The 22,510-nt window shown below is 38.8% G+C and overlaps 1 protein-coding gene across 2 annotated transcripts in view; it reads left to right on the forward strand.

Moving 5' to 3' along the window:
• SCAF11 (SR-related CTD associated factor 11) overlaps positions 1-18,349 on the forward strand; it is a 48,291-nt gene extending 29,942 nt beyond the window's left edge. The window contains exons 8-15 of one of the 2 annotated variants that reach the window (XM_018080484.2): positions 1,138-1,244; positions 2,174-2,263; positions 3,529-3,635; positions 7,492-9,981; positions 11,666-12,009; positions 14,341-14,559; positions 14,978-15,097; positions 15,475-18,349. In XM_018080484.2, coding sequence (XP_017935973.2) covers positions 1,138-1,244; positions 2,174-2,263; positions 3,529-3,635; positions 7,492-9,981; positions 11,666-12,009; positions 14,341-14,559; positions 14,978-15,097; positions 15,475-15,603 — 3,606 coding nt within the window. In that variant the 3' untranslated portion in view covers positions 15,604-18,349. The remainder of the gene's footprint in view (positions 1-1,137; positions 1,245-2,173; positions 2,264-3,528; positions 3,636-7,491; positions 9,982-11,665; positions 12,010-14,340; positions 14,560-14,977; positions 15,098-15,474) is intronic. The other variant, XM_018080485.2, reaches the window with a different exon arrangement.
• The last annotated feature ends 4,161 nt before the right edge of the window (positions 18,350-22,510 follow it).

Below are 22,510 nucleotides of genomic sequence, written 5' to 3' on the forward strand. Positions count from 1 at the left end.
AAAATTTAAAAGAATTTAAAAGAAAGCACTGATGTACTAACATCTGCTTCATAAGGACATTTGTAGAACATCTGGATAGCTTTTTTAGATGGAGGGAGAAATGTTAATGTTCCAAATTCATAGTATTCTTGAAATAAAACTTAAACCCAACAATTTTTTTAGGCAAAACTTAAAATTTGCACATTGATAGGGCACGTTCCCAGCAAAAGCAGCTCTCTGTGCCACAGTTTGATGCAGCATATGGATAATGACTGCATATTGAGACACATATTTATATATATCCAATTAAGAAGTTTATTTTTCTTTTTACCGAACGAAAATTATGGCAAGAGCCTAAGTTCCTGTTTTAAAATACCAGTCATAGCGAGTGAACAGGAATGTTTTAGTCAGATTTGAGGTGGCATGAACCCTTTAGGTGCTGTGGCAGAAATGGGTCAGTGTAAGTTAAGTGTTTCAGTCTGGTAGTCTGGGAAGAGTATCTGGAGGATTATTGTTCATTTGTTGTTGGTTTTTGATTTTTGTTTTTTCCCCTGCAGCCAGTCCAGTACACAGCAACAGAGTTGACTGCACACATGCAAAAGGCAATGTGCCAGCACACAGCAGACAAAGTGGGTTCTGAGTGTTGTGCCTCTGTGGGAGGGCCCAGTAAACAGACACACCAGTCAATCTTCAATTTTGTAATTCTGCCTGAAGGCAAAAGAGAATCCCAGCTACCCACGTTAGGTTTTCTTGTTACTTGAAGCAGAACATTGGGTGAACTGCTGTGCAGGTCTCAAGGTGCTAACACTGTGCTTACTGTGGTGCATTAGGTAGCAGAAATGGGAATTGTGCTGTAGTAAAGATCAGGCTCATTTATTCATAATTTCTGTATGGAGCACTAAAGATTTTGCTTGGGAAGCCTATATAAAGTATAAAGTTTATCTGCAAAGAGCAGGTGTTGGAAATTTAGAGGCTGAATAGCAAAAAATTGTTTGCTGTAACTGCAAATCTTGGCATATAACTATGGACCTATTATGTTGCCTGTTTTTTATGAGCTAAAGTCTTACTGACATAATTTAATTTCAGTGCATCTTCATGTATTTAATGTTAATTATTTTATTTTGGATGTCTTTAATTTATTATTTATTTCTTGTGTAGCCCAGAAGACAGACCTGCTGGAATGAGTGCATCAGAACTAATTTCTTCAGCACACTTCTGGCCAGTAATAGCAGTGAAGAATCTTTTTTTAGCTGTAGAAATGACTGGTTAGTGTGTACTAGTGCTTCATATAAATTGATGGGTTACTGTATTGTGGATTCCTTAGTTCCTTCTGCTCCTACCTGTATATATACTGCCTTGAAATATTTTGAAGATTGGCAGGGCTTATATTCATTAATGAAGAGCAGTTAAAGGATAAACACAAATATTTTAAAGTGAGTACTGTTAAGGGCACACCTGAATTTCTGTTGTATATTCAACATCAGAAGCACACATTTAAATATTTCAATCTTATTGATTTAATAGGAGTTTTGGTTTTAGTTCATATTTAAATTCCTTGCTGAATTGAAGCCTTGGATAGGAAAGGCTTAGCCTTGTAATTACAGTAGCAGTTATCAAAGCAATTAACATTGAATATCCTGGTTTGTATCAGAAACAATCTTCTTTGTTGTTGTTCCTTGATTCCAAGAGGAATTCTTTAAAATGATTTTAAATACTTTGAAATCCGTGAAGCAATTTTGCATTAAGCAAAATACTTAATACTTAATTAAACCTAATACTTACATACATGGAAAAGAGCAGTCTGAAGAATATTATTTGGATAATATGGACTAATAAAAAAAAATCCTATGTCTATATGTTTTTGGCAGTTGGTAAAAGACAAAAACTTTTTGCCATGCATACAACAGAATTAATTTGTCAAGGATGCAAAGTTTCTCCATCCTTCAGCTCCCCAAAGACACATTTCATCTCCTGTTTTTCATTCCATCTGCTTTGTTTATTTAGGACTTCTTTTATGTTTAGTGTGACTGTGTTTTTCCTCTAAGCAATAACCATGCACAGTTTAATCATGACTGTTGAAAATTCTAATACAGTTAAATTTAAAAAGTCATTGATAGAACCAATTACTGAAATACAAAATCGTCATAGTACAAAGTTACTTTTTGTAACTTTTTGTATGAAATTTGTCTTTCAGTACAGAACTCACAGAAGTCAATGCAGGGATCAGACAGAAGAGACAAGAACTGGAATTGTCCTGTTCATCTGTGATTGCTAGAGTTGAAAGGTGTGTGTTTTGGATTCATAGTGCAAAGGATCTTAATGCTTCAAATTTAGAGTTTGATTATTTTAAATTGCTTTTTAGATAGAACATAATTTTCATAAGACTAAATAGCGTTTGTTAAATTTTTGTATATTTTCCAGTTAGTATTTTTACATCAATAGATTGTTTTCTGCATGTCTTAATACTTTTTTTTGGTACTCTTAACAAGCATAGTAACTCCCTGATTTGCACATCTTAATATGTCACTTTTTCACATAAATGTGAATTTGAATATATTTTCTATTTAGAAGTTAATGTTCAATGTGCTTTTTACATTATTTCTAATCAGACTGTGTTTACTTTATCATCAGTCTGATTCTGATTCCCTACACCACCCTGGACTCTCCTTTCATGGGTTGGTTCTATCACATCTTTCTTTATAACAAATGCATCTAGACAGAGCTAACGGAAGTTCTGTCAAGTGAAACAGAGAATGTAAAATAATTTTTTTTTGTCAGAAAGCAGATGTATGTTAAAAGATGCCCTAAGGGTTTTTTCATGAATATGAAGCAGAAGCATGAAAATAACTGATTTTAAAATAACATAGTAAGAAGCTGCTTCTGTCTATGATTTAATTTCACTACATATCTCTTTAGTTTTTTCGGCATAAAAATAAAGGCTAAAGACAATAGCAAGTAAAGAGGTTTTTTATTTATAATTAAAGATTTAAATAATAAATTTAAATATTTTACATGTACTTTTCCTTAGGGAAAGTTTAATTCCAACTCAGTGATGACTTAAAAATTGTAGATCTATAACTAAACTCTGATTTTGCCCAAGGTTTGCTGAGGGAGTCTGAATAAGTATGTATTTATTTTGTTTGTATTAAAAAAAAATTGTCATATGGACTTTTTCTCATTTTTCTGCAGAGAAGGCTACTGTTCTGCTAAAGTACTAAATCAGTGTTCAGAAATTCATTTCCAGTGGTATAACCTACTGCTTTGGAGTAGACTGTTACTGTTCTATCTTTGTCTTTGAAGAAAGCCAAATATATATTGCTTGAACATAACATACCTTACTCAAACAGTTTTACTAGATTAGGCAGTAATGGGAGCCTGAAATTAAATATGAGAAGGACAATTTTGTTCACTGTCAGCTTTACGTTTCTTTCCAACTGTGATAAAGTTGGAAGTAGCCTGGTTGCCCAATGTTTTGATTTTGCGCATTTTGTTTCCAAAACTTCCTGCAAACAACTAAAACAATTAATGTTACTGCTTTTACTTTTCCAGAGTTCCTTTAATGTTGTTTGGAGCTGAAGCCGAGACCTTTCTTCTCACTTCTACTGCAGTGGCAGAGACAATTCTTCCAACGAATATCAGGCCTTTGGAAAACTTTGGTAAACTTTTTTTTTGTAAGTTTTATTTATAGCTCATGTGGAGTATCATTAAAATATGATTCTCAGAAATTAAACAGAGCATATAGTTACACTTAATGAGGGAAAAAAAATCTGTTCTGGTACAGTTTGGTACTGTTTTGAAACCAGCTAGTTCATTTCTGAATTGGAGTACAGAACATAAACCATCCACCCCAAAGCTGGTGTAACTTCTTCACAGAGTAGAAGATTAAAATAATAAGTATGTAACTTAAATCCATTTCTAATTTCAACACTTGATTTTCTTTTGTGCTCTTCTTTCTTCTTTTCCCATTGTTCAAGGATAAACCTCATTTTGATGTGTTATGAATGGCTTGATATTTTCAGTGGTATATAGTGCAGTGTGAGGAACAAACTGTTTCCTGACAGAGAAGAACATTAGTTAGGAAACAGTGAAGTGTATGGATCTATTTCAGTATGTCTACAAGCTCTACAAGGCAAAAGCTTGCAGAAGTACTAGAGCTCCAAGATCTGTCTGGAAAGTAGCAGAAGACAGAACATGGAAGGAGCTACCTTCCTCCAGTTACATTTAACAGCCTCTATCTCCATGCTGAGTAAGAACGTAGTTCCTCTTCCAGCAGGCTGCACAAGTTCAAAGAAGTGGAAACAATGGAGAGCTATTTTTAAGGCTAGAGTTAATACCTTCTTTGAATTGGGAATTACACCGCTTTCACTGGGCTAGTAGGCAAAGACATAAGACAGATTTGGGTCCCTTGGCTTACAAAAATTGTGCGGAAGTAAATTGCTGGAAGGACTTAAGTGGTAAAAGGATCATAGAAAAGTTGCTTTATCATTCATATTTTTCATTCTTTTTAAAGGTACATATTTCACCTCCACATTTCCCAGTGAAAAATGGATAGGTTGCTTCCTCGGACCTCTGATGTTTGGCAGTGCAATGTAACTGATCCTTAACCACTTTGCACCTAGTAGTATACTTCTTGACTTTCCTTCACCTTTCTACTCATATAGTCAGGCTTTTTTGTTAGAATGCACCAGAAGTGTTAAAAATTTATATTTAGAACAGAATTTTCTCAGTTTTCTTGGTTAGAACCTTGATACTTGTACTGTGGACAAAGATTGAATTTTAAGACTGAATCTTAAAACATTGCAGTAGTTGACACTAGAGTTTTACATCATATTCGGGTTTGACTTTAAGACTTCCTACAGATTAAGGAACATGCAGAAACTAAGTCTTAAAATTTCCTAGTGAAACTAGGGGATGGTGGATATGAAGATGTCTCTTGAGGTTTTGGTCACATTCTGTTGAGTGAATGTTATTTCCCCTTTCAGTTTTTATATAGCATCTGAGTAAAAGACTGACATGGCAAGGAGAAACCTAACCTGAATACTGTTAGAGATGCATGCCAAATATATATATATAAAGGAGAAGGAAGCAAAGCTTTCTCTTAGAGGAATTATGAGAGATGAAGGAACCGGGACACTGACTTTCTGAAAAGATGGAGAACAGGAGAATAAAGGAAATAGATGCTTACAAAAAAAGATGCAGACTGGTTCTTGTGCTTCTTACTAAATCATACCTGAAAGATCACAGCATAAGCATTTTATTTTTTTTCATGCTCCCCTCATCTCTTGGTCACATCTAAAGTGTACAGTTTTCCATCAGAGTAATAGCTGACAGTTGCTTCCAGGGTCGTACAAGGAGGCATTCAAATATCGATGATGGTCGTGTAACTGTACTGCCTGAATCGTCCCTGCAACTGCTGCAGTTTTTGTTGTTTCTTACCATCAAATAGTCCTTTTCATTAATTTGACCTGAAAATACATTAGTGAATCTGTGAATACCATTACGATTTAGGCTGACAAAATGCAGTTCTTCTGTGTGATTAAAATATTTTCCAATAGTCAGTGAGCTGAAATACCTTGTGTTTGGTCCGAGTCCAAAGCTTATGAAGCTTGTCTGTTAAAATTTAACAAGTGGTAAGGAATGCTAAAAAGGCAGTTGTGCTTCTTAGGTAGACTTGGAAAGTGCTAGAAAAATAACTTGCCTTTTAGTTCTCAGGATTCCCACGTTCCACTTATATTCCATTGGGCTTTTTTTATTATTGAAGACAATTTCTTCCCCCTTGAAGAAAAGCATCACAGATATTAAAAATTTGTAATGACATGTAATATCTGACTTGGTTTCCTGGCTATTATAATAGGTTTGAAGATATGGTTAGTCTGAGACAGCCACCTGTCACTGAGTAAGTGCTGGTTAACCACTGTGAAGTCACTTTGTCACAAAATGGTTGGTGAGACTGTTACGGTAGATACCTGAAATAGTGTCGGTCACCTGAAATTCCTTTGGAAGTTCTTTACCATTATGTTATTTTCTTTAAAGTACATGGTACCTTCTATGCAATTGATGCTATTGGTTTTCATTATCTTAAAGTGGTAATTTGATCAGCAGACATGGTAAAACCAAATCCACTGTTGGGCTTTTTTTCCCATGTTATTGTGTGTTTGCTAGGAAGGTCAGAGGATGTGATTATATGCCTGTGCTCTTTTAAAGGCTAACAAGGTGGTTGTGGAGTTAATTTTCTGAAGTTATTGTTTGCATTTAATACAGTCATACATTTTTTTATTCTGCTAATAAAGTAACAAATGGTAGAAAGAAGCTTTTTTTGCTGTTACTTACTTTTCTTATTCCTATCTTTTATATAATCTGTTGATGAATACATTAACAAATATTTTAGTGCAGCAAAAGCATGGGAAATAATGTTATAAAGAGAGAATCACGTTTATGAGGTGATAAATTCATTGCAAAATCCATACCAATTAATCTTTCTTAGCAAGTTTCCACTATTTGCGTATGAAATTGGAACTGTAAAAAAAAATTCATTTAAACACCACATTATTGATGCTTCCTGAAATCTACACAAACTATGAAACAAATTAATGGACTTCTCAAGAAATTAATTTACTTCTGAATTCAAGTATAATTACTTATTTTTCATTAATCTTTAATTCCCGAGCTGTCCACCATAAGCTTTCATAGGTATCAACAGTATGGTCTTTTCCTCTGCAGTGAATATAACCATTGGCTTCCCTACAAAGATTTTTGTCAAATTGTAGATGGCATGAAATAAATTAGTGCAGTATCAACAGAAGAACTGCTAGTGCTAAATCACTGGGTGTGATTTAGACATTCTTGCTACAGCTTTAGTTTTTTTGGTGCGCTGTAGGCTGCCTCAAAACTTGCATGCCTAATGCAGTTCCTTAGGTGCTGCAGGCACTTTAGGTGCCTTGTGGCAGAGTTTAAGTCCAGTTTGCAGTATAACTGATGAATAAGTTTGCACTGTCTGAAATTGGATTTTGTAGAGGGGTGTGCTGTCCTTGATGCTTCTGATCAACTGCTTCTCATGTGATCGTCCACTGAGAGCCGTGGAAAAAATGTCCCTTTCTGTGGTATTGACCTTCACTGCCAACAGGCTTGTGTTACAGAGTAACAGGAACTGCCGTATGCTAATAATGTTGTGTGGTTAATTCATTACTTTTCTAACAAATTATATGCTATTTTTGAGCAACAATATCTATAACAGTTGCACTGTGAATGCCATTACTGTCCATGTAGTTGGCAGTGCTCCTGAAACCTGTGTTTAGTTGCCTGAAGTGTCACTTTGTTAACTTGTTTCTGTTCTTTAAAACAACCAGAGTGCATTTGAAAAAAACCAACAAAGGCTGTGGCAGTATTTCATACTAAATCTTAAACTGTATTATTTTGAGGATATCTATTAATCTGCAGAAGACCCTTTTATGTTTTTAACTGTGTTTGGGTAAATGGTTATTATCAAACTTTAATGTGTTCTGCTTTTATTAGAATCTTTAGGCAAAGGATATGCTGTTGCTTGTACCCAAGAAGGAGAAGAGAAAAAGGAAACTTCTGGTTCATCTGGCACTAGAGGAAGTAGGAGGAAATTGGTTAATGCTACTCCTACAAGAAGGTCTGCACGAAACACCAAAAACGAGACTCTGAGTCAGTCTCGGATCTCACCTCGATCAAGCAGTTCTGCTTGCAGTGCCTCTGACGGCAGTAACCCATCCCTGAATAAAACTCATTCAGAACCAGAGAAGGCTCCTCCAAAACGCAAGTCTAAAAGAGCAGTTAAACAACAAACACCTGTGGTGAAAAAGAAACTGAGAAGTTCTGCACGTTCTGAAAAATCGCCCAGTGGCTCTGTGGAAGATGATGATGTTGCTGAGTCTGAAGCAGTTCTAACGTTGGATAAAGACCATCAGTCAGATATTGAAAGCAGCAATGCAGGCCTTGCACAGAAGAATAATGGGGAGACAGAATCTACTAATGGATTGGAAAGCTGTAGTGAACATGCAGAAATTGAGGAAACTACAGGAGAATGCAACCAAGATGAAGATACTTCAGGCAATGTGGATTTAAGTTTTTCTGTCCAAGAACCTCCAATACTAACTTTAGGAGGTGAAAGTCAGGAATCTGAAGTAAAAGGTATTACTGAAAGAAAAGTAGATCTTACTGATCAAGACATTTGTGAAAATTCTCTTGAACAAACAGAAACAGTAGCTAGTCCCAAAGATGACGTATGTGACCATGCAGCTTTTGAAAAAGTAAATCAGACGTCATGTAGTCCTCAAAATGAATCAATGGAAAATGTAGAAACTTTGACAACAGTAGATCAACCCATAGCTAGTCAAGAAAATGAATCGTTGGAACACCTAGAACCTTTGGGAAAAGATCAGTTGTCAGAGAGCCCCGGAAGAGAATTGTCTGATCATCCCAAAGTCATGGAAATAGCTAATTCTGAGACTGCACTAAAACCAGTAGTAGACTGTGCAAGTCTGAAGACTCTTCAAGATGAAGAACCAGATATGCTAATACACAGTATTTCTGTGGACAGTACATCAGAACAATCCTTAAAAGAAAATGCCATTTCAGAAAGTGAAGAGGGTGGAACTTCAGAATCACCCCAGGTAAATACTGAACATAAATGTTCTGGTGAAGATAACAATGAAATGATAGCAATGGATTGTGACTCATTTTGCAGTGACCAGAATGAACCTCAGATTGAGCAGTTACCACCAGCTGAAAGTACAGAGCAAGGAGAAGTGAATTCCTTACAGTGTGATATGGGAAACTGTGCATCAGTTTCTGATGAAAAAGATGAAGCTATTCCTCAAGAAAGAGAGTGCCAGCCAGAACTCAAAAAAGAGAAAAAAACTCGAACTAGAAGATCTAGGTTTCATTCTCCATCGACAACTTGGTCTCCTTCTAGGAGAGAGGGCAGGAAATCTCAATCACCATCCCCTAAAAGGGATATGAACAGAGACAGGAGCTCACAATCACCCAAGAAGGAAACTGTGAGGGAGAGAAGGAGGTCCTTATCTTATTCTCCAAAGAGAGAAACACTCAGAGATGAGAAAAAAACACCATCTCAATCTCCCAAAAGGGAAACTGTCAGGGAAAGCAGGAGATCATCTTCTCAGTCAAGAACTAAGGATTCGTCTCCAAGGCAAAAATCTAGGTCTCGAAGCAGTGATAGAGATTGTCAAAGAAGAGATCATGACAGAGAAAGAAGAAATAGAAGGTGGTCTAGGTCACGGTCTAGGTCAAGATCACGATCTAGGACAAGAAGTAAAGGTTCTTCATTCTCTAGAAGTGAGAGGGAAAGTCATTCACCTCGATGGAAAGAGAGATGGACAAATGACAACTGGAGGAGTCCCAGAAGAAATGATCGATACAGGAGAAATGATCAAGAGAAACAGAATGAAAATCTTAAAAGAGAGAAGGACAGTACAGAAAAAAGCAATGATGATCTTTGTTCTTCAGACAAGCAGAGGAATGATTGTCCAGACTGGGTAATGGAAAGAATAAACTCTGGTCCTGAAGTCAGAAACAGAGAGAGAGAGAAACCACATTGGGAAGACAGCAGGCATGATAATTCAGGACAATCTTGGAATAAAAACTTTGGCTCAGGTTGGATTCCGAATCGAGGGAGAGGTCAGCGTGGACGAGGTGGGCGTGGGCGAGGTGGTTTCATGTATGGAGACCAGAGTGAGAATCACTGGCAAAACAGGAAACCTCTCTCAGGGAACTCAGATGGTCCTGGGAATGAAGCTTCAAGGTTCTCAGAACATCAGACCTACAAGCGTAAGAATGAACAAGATTATTCGTTCGATACACCTGCTGACAGATCTGGGTGGACATCTGCATCCAGCTGGGCTGTGAGAAAGACTTTACCTGCTGATGTGCAGAATTATTATTTGAGAAGGGGACGCAATTCATCAAGCCCACAGTCTGGATGGGGAATGAGACAAGAAGAGGAGACACCTGAACAAGGTATTAATGGTTTTGAAGTGTAGTAACTTAGTCACAGTTGCAGTAGCTGAGCCAAGTCCTAGTCACATGGTCCTGTCTCGAGCTGATTAGTTTTTCAAAACTATTTGGGGTGAATCCAAGTCTTTTTGCAATATGGAGGGGTTAAGGTGTGGAGTTTGAGGATTTCTTGTGTTTTGATGGCTTCTTGATTTTTCTTAAAGTCTGGGTTTAAGGACTTCGCATCTGAAGAGTGCTGCTCAAGTAAATGGATTTGGCTGAAGAGAAAGCATTTCCTCTTCATGGTTACTTTTAGCATCTACACAACTTTTAAAAAGGGTAATTATTTCCAAGAAGACTTGAATTTGCCTTTGCAAACCCACACGGCAGATTTTAGAGATGACACATCTCTGTGTTGATGTTTATCTTGCTCCTTGATAAGCATGGTCCTCTTTAAATGCTTAAAAAAATCTAGGGAAATTTATAAATGCAAACCCATCTGCATTGCCCTTGTTTTGCCTTTCATTTTTGTGCATTTTTATCCCACATGCCAGCAGTTTTCTCCCTCAGAGACAAAACTAATCTGTGGCTTAGTTTTGAGGCAATGTTGTCAACCTTCAGTCTGCTGCGGGGAAAACTTATCAAACCTGTAATTGAAAGCATTTTGTGATCTACAGACCTTTTCATATAGTTCAGGAACAATCATGCTGTTATTCACTTTTGAAACCTGAATTCAGCTGAGAATAGTAAACAGTCTTTCGTAACTGGATGAGACAGGCCGGGTTGGCATCATGACATGGTTCTGAATGACCTGGTCCTCCTGAGCAACCTGCTTTTGCTGACCCTGCCTGAGCAGAGGATTGGGCAATCTTAATAGGTCCCTTCCAACCTCAGTGATTCTGTTATCCCGTGATCTTTAAAAATGAGGATTTGGGCTGATGCGTTAAGTCCCTGTGAATTAGATGACAGGGTTCCTCAAGGAAGGGATTCTCAGGGAAGGATGTCTGAATTATAACCCACCAATCATTTCTCCAAACTAATTTCTTGACTTCTGGAAGGCCTGATGCTTGTATCTGGATTTTAACTTTTTGACTTGTGTTGAAGAGAGAATGGGATACTAAAGTAATTTATTTAAGAAGTGCCACCCCAAGAGGTTATTTTTACTTCTAGGCTTTACCTATTGTACCATTACAGGGCTTTTGAACAAGTTTTTCTGAATATTAGCATCTCTTAAATTGTTTGAGGATGTTTTTTTGTTTAATGGAAAAAATCCCAGCAGAGTATTTCTGTAATTACCAGAAATGCACAGTGAGTGTGTGTGAATCAGGGAAAGGAGAGCACAGAATTGCCTATATGATAATGTATGACTAACCTGCAATTGCAGAAGCTGGATAAATTATGTTGTCTTCCTGCTCTTTGGTGAAAAATTGCAGTTTCATTGTGGTGAAATAATTTATGGGAACAAGTAGAGAAAACAGAAATTCAAAATGCAGGCTGCCATAGTAACCTGAACTTTTTAAACTTGGAAAACTAGCATTTGGCTCCATGACGTGTGGTGATGAGTGCTGTGTAATAATGTAATGCAATATCTTGAAAAGACTCATAGTATATAAAGCTTTTTAATGAAGAGTTTAGACACCTGGGTCCCCTTTGCTTTATGAAGTACAGAACTTCTACTTCATATGCTGTCTGTTTTTGATTTTGATAGATCCAAACCCCAAAGACCAAGGCAACCAGCAAAGTGATGGTTCTCAGTTACCAATAAATATGATGCAGCAACAAATGAATGTAATGCCACAAGTGAATGCACAGCACCAACCTATGAATATCTTCCCGTACCCAGTGGGTGTCCATCCTCCCTTGATGAATATGCAACGAAATCCTTTCAACATCCACCCTCCAATGCCCATGCATCTCCCTGCTGGAGTGCCTCTCATACAGGTAGCTGCTCCCACAAATATTTCTCAGGGATTACCTCCGCCTCCACCTCCACCCCCACCATCTCAGCAAGTCAGCTACATTGCATCACAGCAAGATGGAAAACAATTGCAGGTATGCTTTACCAGAAGCCGTGATGGCAAGAGCAGTAGTGAAATACTATCAGTTAAGGGTTTCTTAATCTTGAATACCATAGTCTTGATAAATATATACTTGCAGTTTCTTTCTCTCTTGCCTGTTTTCTGCCACCACACACCAAATTTGAAGTGGAAGTGTCCATGAGCATATGGTTTGTTTTGGGACTGTAGCTTTTGAATAATAAGACACACCACCATAACTGGCTTGCTGTGGTAATGAGGTGTTCCAGCTGGTAATGGAACACTGAAGAAATTCATCAGTGTTGTCCATTACCTTTTTCTTCTTAGAAGTGCACTGTTTCCAAAACTAGATTTTCCCCTTCCAAACCTGATTTTTAAGCATTAGGAAATGCTTGAATCCCCTTTCAGCAGCATGTAGGAAGTGACCTAAACTTCTGTGTTACAGTTCTCATCCCATGGGATCTATCAGCAGAGGAAAATTACCAAGTACTGCATGGCAGCCATTTGTTCCATACTTCCATTCTCCAACTGTCACTATCTCAGCTGCTTTCCCACACATACATTTTCTATCCTGTTTAATCTTTTTAGCCTTTTTGTTGATCATTTCCAAGTCTTCTTTGGTGTTTTGTACTTTCTCCCTCTTGCCTGATTCTCCTGGGTTTGCATGCCCTGTTTGAGACCGAACTCCCACTTTATTTCTCCAGTTTCAAAAACATTCTGCCATGCTTGGGGCAGGTCAGACCACTTTTTCATGCCTTTCAAGATATTTTAAAACCACCTTTGTGTATGTATCCTCCTGTAGCCAGCTGTTTATATTAAGAGATTTTATATCAAGGAAAGGAATATGAATAACTTGGAGGAGAATGCGTGGCCTTGTGAGAAGATGTAACACTGCACTTGTGATAAGTAAAGGGCTCTTCAGGGATTGACTGGGGTTTGTGCTTTTCTCTTGTTGCTGCCTGTCCTAACCTAAAATGCTTTCCCCTGCATTCCAGGTTGAAAAAGTGATATTCTAGAACAAATGATTTCTAACCCTCTGTTTTCATGCATCATTTCTAAAGATTTGAAGTGAACTGATGAATGGCCTACGTTGTTCTCACTTTCCACTGCTGTTATCTGTTCATATTCATTGACTTAGAACAAGGCGAGATAAGTGCTGTCAGAAATAGAGTGGGGTTACAGGCCATATGAAATACTTTATTACACTGCAAGGTAAAACAGCAAGTTACTGCTGGAACTGAATGCTGGTAGATTGATTTGACTAAAGCTTACTGTCTGTAATTAAAATATTTTCATTTTAAAATTGGAAATCCAGTAGGTTTAACCTCCAGAAGTGTAAGAAGTCAGAACGTAGGCTACAAATCTCTGAAATTAGTATCTAGTGCAGCAATAAATATGTTTCTATAAAGATTGTGTATGGCTGCAAAACAGAGTTACTTGTTGTAAAGCCCCTCTTATGTTTGTTGCTCTTAAACTGCTTTTGTGGAATGGTGTCCGTGAACCTGAATGCTTTTGGGAGCTGCTGCTGCTTTTTTCTCTTGAGTTTTCATTCAACAAGTCCTCAGTGGCAGCACAATAGAAATGACTGAATACAGCAGGACTCCACCTGTCCTTCCTGTTGAAAGAAAAACTAAGAGACTGCACTGGTGAGCGTTAGCATGCTGATTATAACAGCTCCATTTCTGTGTGCTTTCCAAAGAGCTCAAATTCCTGTTTCATTATTTTTCATCTGGATAAATGCAGACGTGTAAAAAGTAATGGTTGATTACCTGCGAAAAAGCAGCATTTAGTGTGGCCTGCCAGAAACGTGTTGGGAGGATGCATTCTGGGCTTTTGCTAAAAATGGCCTCTATCTGAAGTCTGAGAGCTTCGTTATTTCCCAATTCCTGTGTATCTGCAATGCCTGCAGGAATGCAAGTGTGGTTTCAGGTATCTTTTTGCTTTTGTGTTTCAGTGCTGATTTTTTTTTAAAAAAAAGTTAATGTGATTTACAAAACAGATCTCTGATAAATAGAGAGATTCTGCAGCCATAAACTTGCTTCCCCCCCTGCTGTGGTAACACCCTCCACACCTGTTTGCAGGGTACTTTTGTTTTATCACTGGGATCAGAGCAAGTATCTGGCAGCCACAGCAGTGATATGGAGGAGGCTTCACTTCTCAAGCTCTTTTTTTTTTGTCTTTTGAGTGGCTCTAATATAATGTGTGTAGCTTCTGTAATAGTGGACAGTGTGGAAATTAGGTAATGAAGTATTTGTGCTCTTTCTATAGCAGCTGAGACTCCTAGAAAGGCACATTGCCATATGGAAGAATAACAACAATATTAACTACTGATAACTTTTTAAAACAGGGTATTCCACATGCTGCTCATGTAAGTAATAACATGAGTGTTCCAGCCTTGCCTGCTCCAGCAGCAGTCCTGGGAAACACGGGAACAGTTCAGGGACCAAGTTCGGGTAATGCAACATCATCGGGTCACATCAAGAGCTCTAATGCAGCTGTAAAACTGGGAGAAAACAAAGCAAGTGTAACAGTGGAAGCCAGTGCAGATAGCTCGAAGAAGGACCAGGCAAGTTCAAAGCTCAGCATATATTTATATATACACTGTTCTATATAGTGATATTAAGATATATAAATTTTAATATTTTAATATAAAATTATTTATCAAAAATTATGTATAAATTATGTAAAATTATGTATAAATTTTGATATACTACAAAATAGCAAGTTATGACAATAACCCCTCAGTGTAATATACTCGACACCATCATGTGTGTAATGTTTTTGTGGTGTCTGTAGGACACAGACTGCCAAACTGACTCCTTTTAGACCACAGGCATCTCCCTTGAGAGCTGAAATGTGGGCAAGGGGAGCAGGGTTGTCTAGTCTTCTGTAAAAACTTTTTTCCTGTGAAGTTTTAAATTGTGATTGATAAAGATACACAAGCAGGTGGTGAAAAATAACACTCAGGTTTGTTTTCTCATCAGAAATTGTTAATTCAAGAAAAAGCGGCACAAGAGGTCAAACTAGCTATTAAACCTTTCTACCAAAATAAAGACATCACTAAGGAAGAATATAAAGAAATTGTGCGGAAAGCTGTAGATAAAGTAAGTTGGTCTAGTAATCCAAGATGCATACAGTTCAACTGAGGCAGGGCTGGGGGTGGATTTCTTGTTCTTGGGAACAACTGGTAGTTGATGGAGAGCGGGAACAGGAGAAACAAAAATACCTTCAGTCTTTCTCCATCCAGCAGAACTTTCTTGGCTCCTCAAAACAGAACTCAGTTGTTGTGTGGAAAAGTTGAATGGGAATTCAGAATTTTTTCGGAAGCCATCAGAAGGTATTAGGAGTTCTTAAATATGTTATGCCTAGGATGAAGAAATCTGGGGTGTTGGGGAAATGATAAATAATGTGGAATTGTTGCAAATCAACAGAAATGTTTCAGTGTTTTTTTGTTTTTTTTTTTCCTTTAAAACTGTTGTAGGTTTGTCATAGCAAGAGCGGAGAAGTTAATTCTGCAAAAGTGGCAAATCTAGTGAAAGCGTATGTAGACAAATACAAACATTCACGGAAGAAGAATCCTGAAGAGGCAGTTTCCTGTGAAAGGAAATAGAATATGTTTTCATTTTTTAGTTTTATTCTGTCCCCAAAGTGCAATTTCAACATGAACCGTTAACTGAAAATTGTACATGACAGTGATTTGAATTTGGTTTTGATAAAATTATTTTTCAAGGTGGTATATAATGTTTTGTTCTAAAGAAATATAGATCTGCAGGGCAACTTCTTTATTCCTTTTTAAAAACAGATGTCTAAAAAGAATAAAGGTGTAAAGAAGAATCATTAGGAATGTACGATTGTGTGGATACTTAGATGTACAGCATTTTGACTTGAATAACAGTTCATTAAATTAGAAACTTCTGAGTACATTGGGTTTGGAACAGGTATGTACAGTACATGTAATCAGTCAGATTAAAGTAAATTTTTTCTTTTGATTGCTCCCTAATTATAGCAAAGATAAAATAATTAATTGCCTTCTCAAATATTTCTAGCGTTAACTGGACAGGCTGAATGCAGGGGTCACAATGTGTATATTAAAAAGGCACATGGAGTTGTCTGAACACAAGAACTGTTTAGATTTTAAAAAGAAATATCATAAACAGTAAAACATGGTGCCCAAAAGCATGGATGCTGCACATCTGTTGTAACACCAAATAAAAATTATGCTGCTTGGTATTGTTTGTGATGTTTTTCAATTTGTTTTCAAGATAGTGGGATAACCTGAATATTTTTTATGTGCTGAAAGCCCTCAATCACCACAAACTGACCACCTCAGTTCACATCTAACCCTGCCCTTAGCTAGTAGGGAATTAGTGTACTACAGCTGGATCTTCAGAAACAGAAACCAGCTTTTTTTTCAAGTAAAATCAGGAAAGCTGGAATTCGTTATTAGGCTCTCAGTTGTGCCAGTCTTAGCTGCATGATGCTTTTCCTCATTAACTAGGGACTGTAGCATGGATCACCAGACTGGTATCGTTGAAGCTGTGCCATTGGAAGTCCTGTGTCTTCCTGCTTCCCCGGGCACTTTTATGTAGGGAGATTACTAGAAGTACCACAAGCATTTAAAAAGCAGATGTGGGGTCATTGAATGTGCTTGGGGAATGATTACACCCAAGGTAAACCCAGTTTTACTGAGCAGCAGCAGGGAGGGTTGCTGAAAGGCTGAGATCACTGTGTTCCTTATGGAAAGAACAGCTTGGGGTCCTCCTCCTTTGGGTGAGGAGCAGACATATTTGTTCCCTTACTCTTAGACAGTGCTATTAAAATTTTGTCACTAGCCCTCCAGACGTGCCATGCCATAACCTTTGGTGTTGGCTGAGCCTGGCTTCAGGTCCAGCCCTAGGTCTCCTGGCACAAAAGCAGGAATAAACCAATTTGACAGAAAGTATCAGTCAAGTTTTCTGAGAAATTACCTCTTTGTAGCCAGTAGTTCCCAAATTACCTGTTCTTAGCAGAAAACAGTCTCACCCTGTAAGTAACTTTTGCAGAAACCTGAGGATGAAATAAGGAATATGCACCCCTGTACACACACACATGTGGTTTACAGAGAGAGAGAGATGTATAAAAATGTGATGTTTGTCATAAGAGTTGATCACTTGATTTTAACTATAACTTTCTGCAGACTTACTGAAGCATTTGACTGTCTATATTTATTTTTATGTGCCTAAATACAAATGCTGTGTAAATTAGAAACAGATATAATACATTTTCTACAGTCAAGCCAGGTTTTAGATTTTTCAAAATACTCAGTTTTACACTGTGGTAGCAAGTTGTAAGATCTCTTGAACTATTTTAAGCTAAAACTGGTTAGCACTTTTTGAAAAATGTAGCAAATTGCTATGTCTATCCTGGTTTATCACGCCATGCGTACTTTATTACATTTTCCTTCTCTGAATTTTTTGATTTTAATTACTTTTTATATGTTTTTTACTCTATACAGTTGAGCCTTGCTATAAAGCTCCTTTCAGGAGTCAGATAAGTGTTCTATGGGGGTTTTTTTCCCCTTGTGGAAGAGAGGTGGAAATTGGGTGGGAAGAAATAACAAGAGGATTTGAACTGGGAAAAGGGAGTGGTTATTTATTTCTTGTTTTGCAGCTCCTGGCTGGAAGAAAAGCTGTCACTGGCTGCCATGTTTTTGGGGCAGTGACTATAGTGATGCTCCACTGTATTTTAGAACCTAATGAAGAATATCAGAGTAGCATGTGATCAGTAACTTTATTTTTTACGATTAAATTCTTTGGAACTTACAGAAAACATACAGTTTGTTACAGTTTCTATGCTGAATTAAAAAAATGCATTGCCTTAATCTGTAGACTCTCCTCCTGTTTTTCCCAAAAAGCAGCAAGGTCTCTGCTGGTGCGGCTGCCCGAGAAGGCGAGTACTGCAACCTCATGGCCATGTTTTTGTTAAAGTAGTATGAAAGCTGTATCTCTATTTATTGAAACTCCTTGTACTGAAAAGTCCCAACATGCACTAGCACCGAAGGTGGAGAGGGGGGGACGCTGAGCCCTCTCAGTGCCTCCAGGGTATAGGTAATTCCTTCAATCCAGATTGCCTTGAGGAAAACAATTACAAAACTCTGTACCTTCTGTGAACTTAGGCAAATCAAAAGGGTTTTCTGTTCACTTCTTCTCGTCTCACTGTGCATGCACATCTCATCCTAAAGATACGAGCACAGTGGCTGTCCAAAGTCCACAGTATGGTGTATGTAGCATATGGCTGGAGTGCTGTCTACTGAAAAAATACTCTAAAATCTAGTTTTGTGTAGTGCTTAACAGTTTCTAATAAATTCTTTTCACTAAGCTGGCAGTGTTTGGTCTTAAATGACTCTGGCTCAAGTGGTTTAATTCAGAAAGCAAAGTAGTTCCTATCACTTCTGTGCACATGCATTTATCTTGTTCTGTGTTCTCTGGACTCCCCCTCCTTTACATCTCATTTGTTTTTAAGTTAGTCTTCAGCCTGCCTTGCCACTCTGCAGGTGCTCCGAGCTGAAAATAACCCAAATGCATGCGGCAGAACATCCATTTCCCACACAACTTTAGGTACCAGATCTTGAAAAATCATTGGGGGGCTTGGGGCATGTGTCCTCATCTGGGGGAAGAAATGGGGCAGAGCTCAGACCAACCTGGCTGTGTCCTACACTCCACACTGATCACAGCAGTGAGCTTCACTGAAATATCCTTCGGGGAATTTAGTGCAGGACAACCTGCCTGGCTGGAGAATGAAATTCCAGGGATCACTTTACTTTCAAAGAGTTTGCTCCACTGTACCTCCATGAGGTATCTCCATAGATAAACAGGCACATGAGTGAGAGTTATGCAACTATGCTTTTTTTGTTATTACTACATAGTACAGTATTCACATTGATCAGTTCTTGATAAATAGTAGAGACAAGACTAAGGACAGCAAAGTAGATAACCACTTTCAGTAATTAAAGAGTACTTATTAGATGGAGCAGATTTCAAAATAATGGAGCATCTATGAAAATATTAAAAAAAATCACTAACCTAGAGATTAGGAAAAAAAACACTAAAAGCAAAAATAACCATTTGTGTAAAAGGAGATGAAGCTGTGAGAAGGCCCAGGCTGGGACACGGAACTTGCCTTAAACTTTTCTCTTACTTTTCCAGTATTACAAGTCCCAGACTCAGCCACTAACAGTAAAGCTTTCAACCTGTTCTTCATTTTCCCAGGCTGCAGTAAATCCAGGGGATGACAGCAGTGCAGTCGATGCTCATTACACACAGTAAACAATCAAATCCAGAGTGGAATCCAACACAAATTACTGCAGGAGCCAAAACCAAGGAATTTTGGCAGTACGTTGCCACATAATTAGTCCTGAAGTGTTGCAGAAATTACATCTAAAACCCATTATGAGGAGCATCAATCAAAAATAGCCAGGCATTCCTAGATGCTTAGGTGCAGTAACATGTGTGATGAAAAAAAAAACCCCAACTCTTGGATGTCAAAGTTTACCTATAAATTCCAGAGCCTTTTCCAAAAATTCAGGGTTCTTGAGAACTGGGAATGTAGTTTACATGTGGCCTTGTGTCAAGCCCTAAGCTCCCAGGGCAGTTTGTAAAGGGGAATTCAACGACTCTTTAAAGGGTTCTTGTAGCCATAGAGCAGTATTTGGTTTTGGGGAAATACAAAACACACACCTCGCCTTACACGGGTCATGGTGAGGGAATTACGTTTTTGATGTGCCGTGGGCTTACTGTGGGTTTAACCACAGGTCAGTTGGAGCCCACCAAGGCCAGCAGCGGAGCTGGGATGAGGGTCCCTGTCCTAGAGAATGTGTTTCATACTTACTGATCCACCACCTACCTCCATCCTAAGCAATAAAAACAGAGCTCCCTGCCCAAAGGTGGGAATTTGGGCAAAAGAAAAAAACTACTGTTTGCCAGGACAGCAAATTCCCTGTGGATGTGCAGGTTCAGACCCCCAAAGAACAAAACCTGCAAATCCTCTCAGACTGCAGTTTGCAGGAAATCCACCTACAAGGCATTCAAAGGCCACCTTAGAACAGCTGTCCAACGTCACAGGACACGATAGACATGGTTCATCTTCGTGAGATTTTTGTTACTCTAATACTGCATTTCTTTTCACCGAAGGTACATCGGCTGTTTTCAAAGGTATGGGCTCAGACTGCTTTCTGGTTATCACAGACAGGGAGAAGCCAAGACCCAAATGGCAACAATGCTGTGAGGAACAGCCCACTGTGATATAACCAAGTGAAAAGGAGCAGGCCATTAAAACCAATACAAAGTGGTTTTGAAGTTACAGTAATTTAAGATATTGCCATCTCACCACGAACAAACTGGTAATACCTTAACTCATTATAATCAGCCTTGAATTCTCTGCCACTTAAAAATGATTCATGAACTCAAACCTGTGTGTGAAATCCCCCTCATGCAAGGGATCTATGCAGCTACACACAGCCACCCTGCTCGTGCAGAGCTGCAGCCCAAGCGCTGCAGGTGCACCCTCTGCCGCACAGGACACGGAGCAACCTTTTGACTCCACAACCTTCAACTTGGTGCCCATGCCGGGCTCTGCAGCTGCACACTCATCCCGACCCAGCAAGTGAGATATCAGCCATGGGGCTCCCTGCAGCCACCCATGCAAGGCACACCCGGCAGCCCAGTAAATACCTGGCAGAAAAGGCAGAGGAGGGAGAGAGCACGAGGAAAGGATTATGGATATCCCTGGGTATCCCCTTGCTGTTGCACAGCAACAGCAGATGTTCGGCAGTGATGGGAACTGAACTCACACCTCTCTAGGCACTCCAGGGCTTCTCCCTCCAGGCCAGCCCCCTTAGAAGCTTGAACTAATAAGAAATAAAAATGAAAACAATGTATTTTTAGAAGTAATAAAATTATTTGAATCCAGGATCTTGTCTGCCCCAAGCTGTAGGTGGGCAGGCAGTAAATTAACATCAATGGCTGTGCAACTCAGCCCTGCCATCATACTCTACAGAAGAAACACAAGGAACCATATCATCAAGCAAAGCTGAGCATAAATTAAAGGAGAAAAGAGCTGATTTAAAGGTGTACAGCTGCAGGGTATTTTCTCCTTCCAGGCAAGGCTGCTGCAATAGCTTTCAGTGGAGGTTAGACCACAGGCCAATGAAGTGCTCTGTTATTGTGCTGGTAATTTAACAACCTCTAGAGAACTCCAGCTGATGACTGAGGAGTAACATTTACTTTGGCAAGAGATGCTTTTAGCACCGGTACTATACCGCAAAACACTTTAAAAGAAGAAATCTAAGTGTAGATACAAGAGATTTTCCTCATTTTAAAAATCCAGGTAACCTGAAGTAGTGTAATACAGTTTTGCTGTGGTTCCCCCCCACCCCAAGAAGTTTGTACTCATCTTCAAGATGCTGTGAAGCCAAATCACAACAAAGATTCTTTACGACTGTGCTCTAGTGAGATGATGCTCACTGGAGACCATGGGACATTTTCCATCAGTAATGAGAAGAGGTGACAGTGAAGTAACTTATGATAAAGAAAATACACAGAGAAATTTTGCAATTACCTGTTTCAAAAAGACCTGCAAAGGGTCCTATGCTGTGTATTGTGTGCAATATGAAATGCACCTTGGTAGTTGCTCTCTCCCCTTTTAAATTTCAAAAATTGGATTTATCACAAACAACTTGGAGCTGTGAAGAGTTAAGTGGCAGCAACTTTGCATCAAACTCCCCACATCACTGTTACACTAACGAGCACAAGCTAAGCCATCACACTGCAGTACCTCAGTACCTCACCAAGGTACCTGTGTGAATCCTGCAGCTTTTTGGCAACTGTGTTCTGAAATGGGAGGTACTCCTGGAGCAATTGGCCAGGAAGCACTTTGCAGTAAAGCAGTGACTGTGCACACACATCCCCGTGCACACCACCCTGCATCACACGCTGTCAGTCAGTCAGCCAGCGGTACTGGGCCCTCTGTTCCTTACTCAGGAATCCTATGGCAGCCTTGGAACCGGGGCACCTTTGCAGCAGCTGGGTGCAGTGGGAGTTGTGCTGAGCACTGTAAAAGGCCTGTAACAGAAACTATATGAGAGGGAAAGGTCCAGCTACTGCATCGCACCTGACATCCCTGCAATGTCAGACTGCTTACTTGGATAACTCTGCTTTTAAGAAGCAACTCCAAATACTGGGATTTCCACAGCTTCCTTCCAAAGAGTACATGCTATATTTCCTAAACTATTGCAATCTAATAAATATTTCTTCCTCTGAGTCATCATGGAGAATTATTACTCAGTCCTCAAATCCATTAGATAACATCAAATTAAAACAGAGCTTTAAATGACATTGTGTTTTCCAGAGAAACATTCATTAGTTCCATATTTAGTGTAGACTCACTAAGGTCAGGTTTGGCTCTCACCTCGATTAGCAGTGGGGTTTTGACTTTACAGAAGCATGAAAGCAGTTGTTTATCTGGAGATGAGGTGGAGAGGT

The sequence above is a fragment of the Manacus vitellinus genome, unplaced genomic scaffold (assembly GCF_001715985.3).
Source record: "Manacus vitellinus isolate BGI_N305 unplaced genomic scaffold, ASM171598v3 scaffold_5_pilon, whole genome shotgun sequence".
Lineage (NCBI taxonomy): Eukaryota > Metazoa > Chordata > Aves > Passeriformes > Pipridae > Manacus > Manacus vitellinus.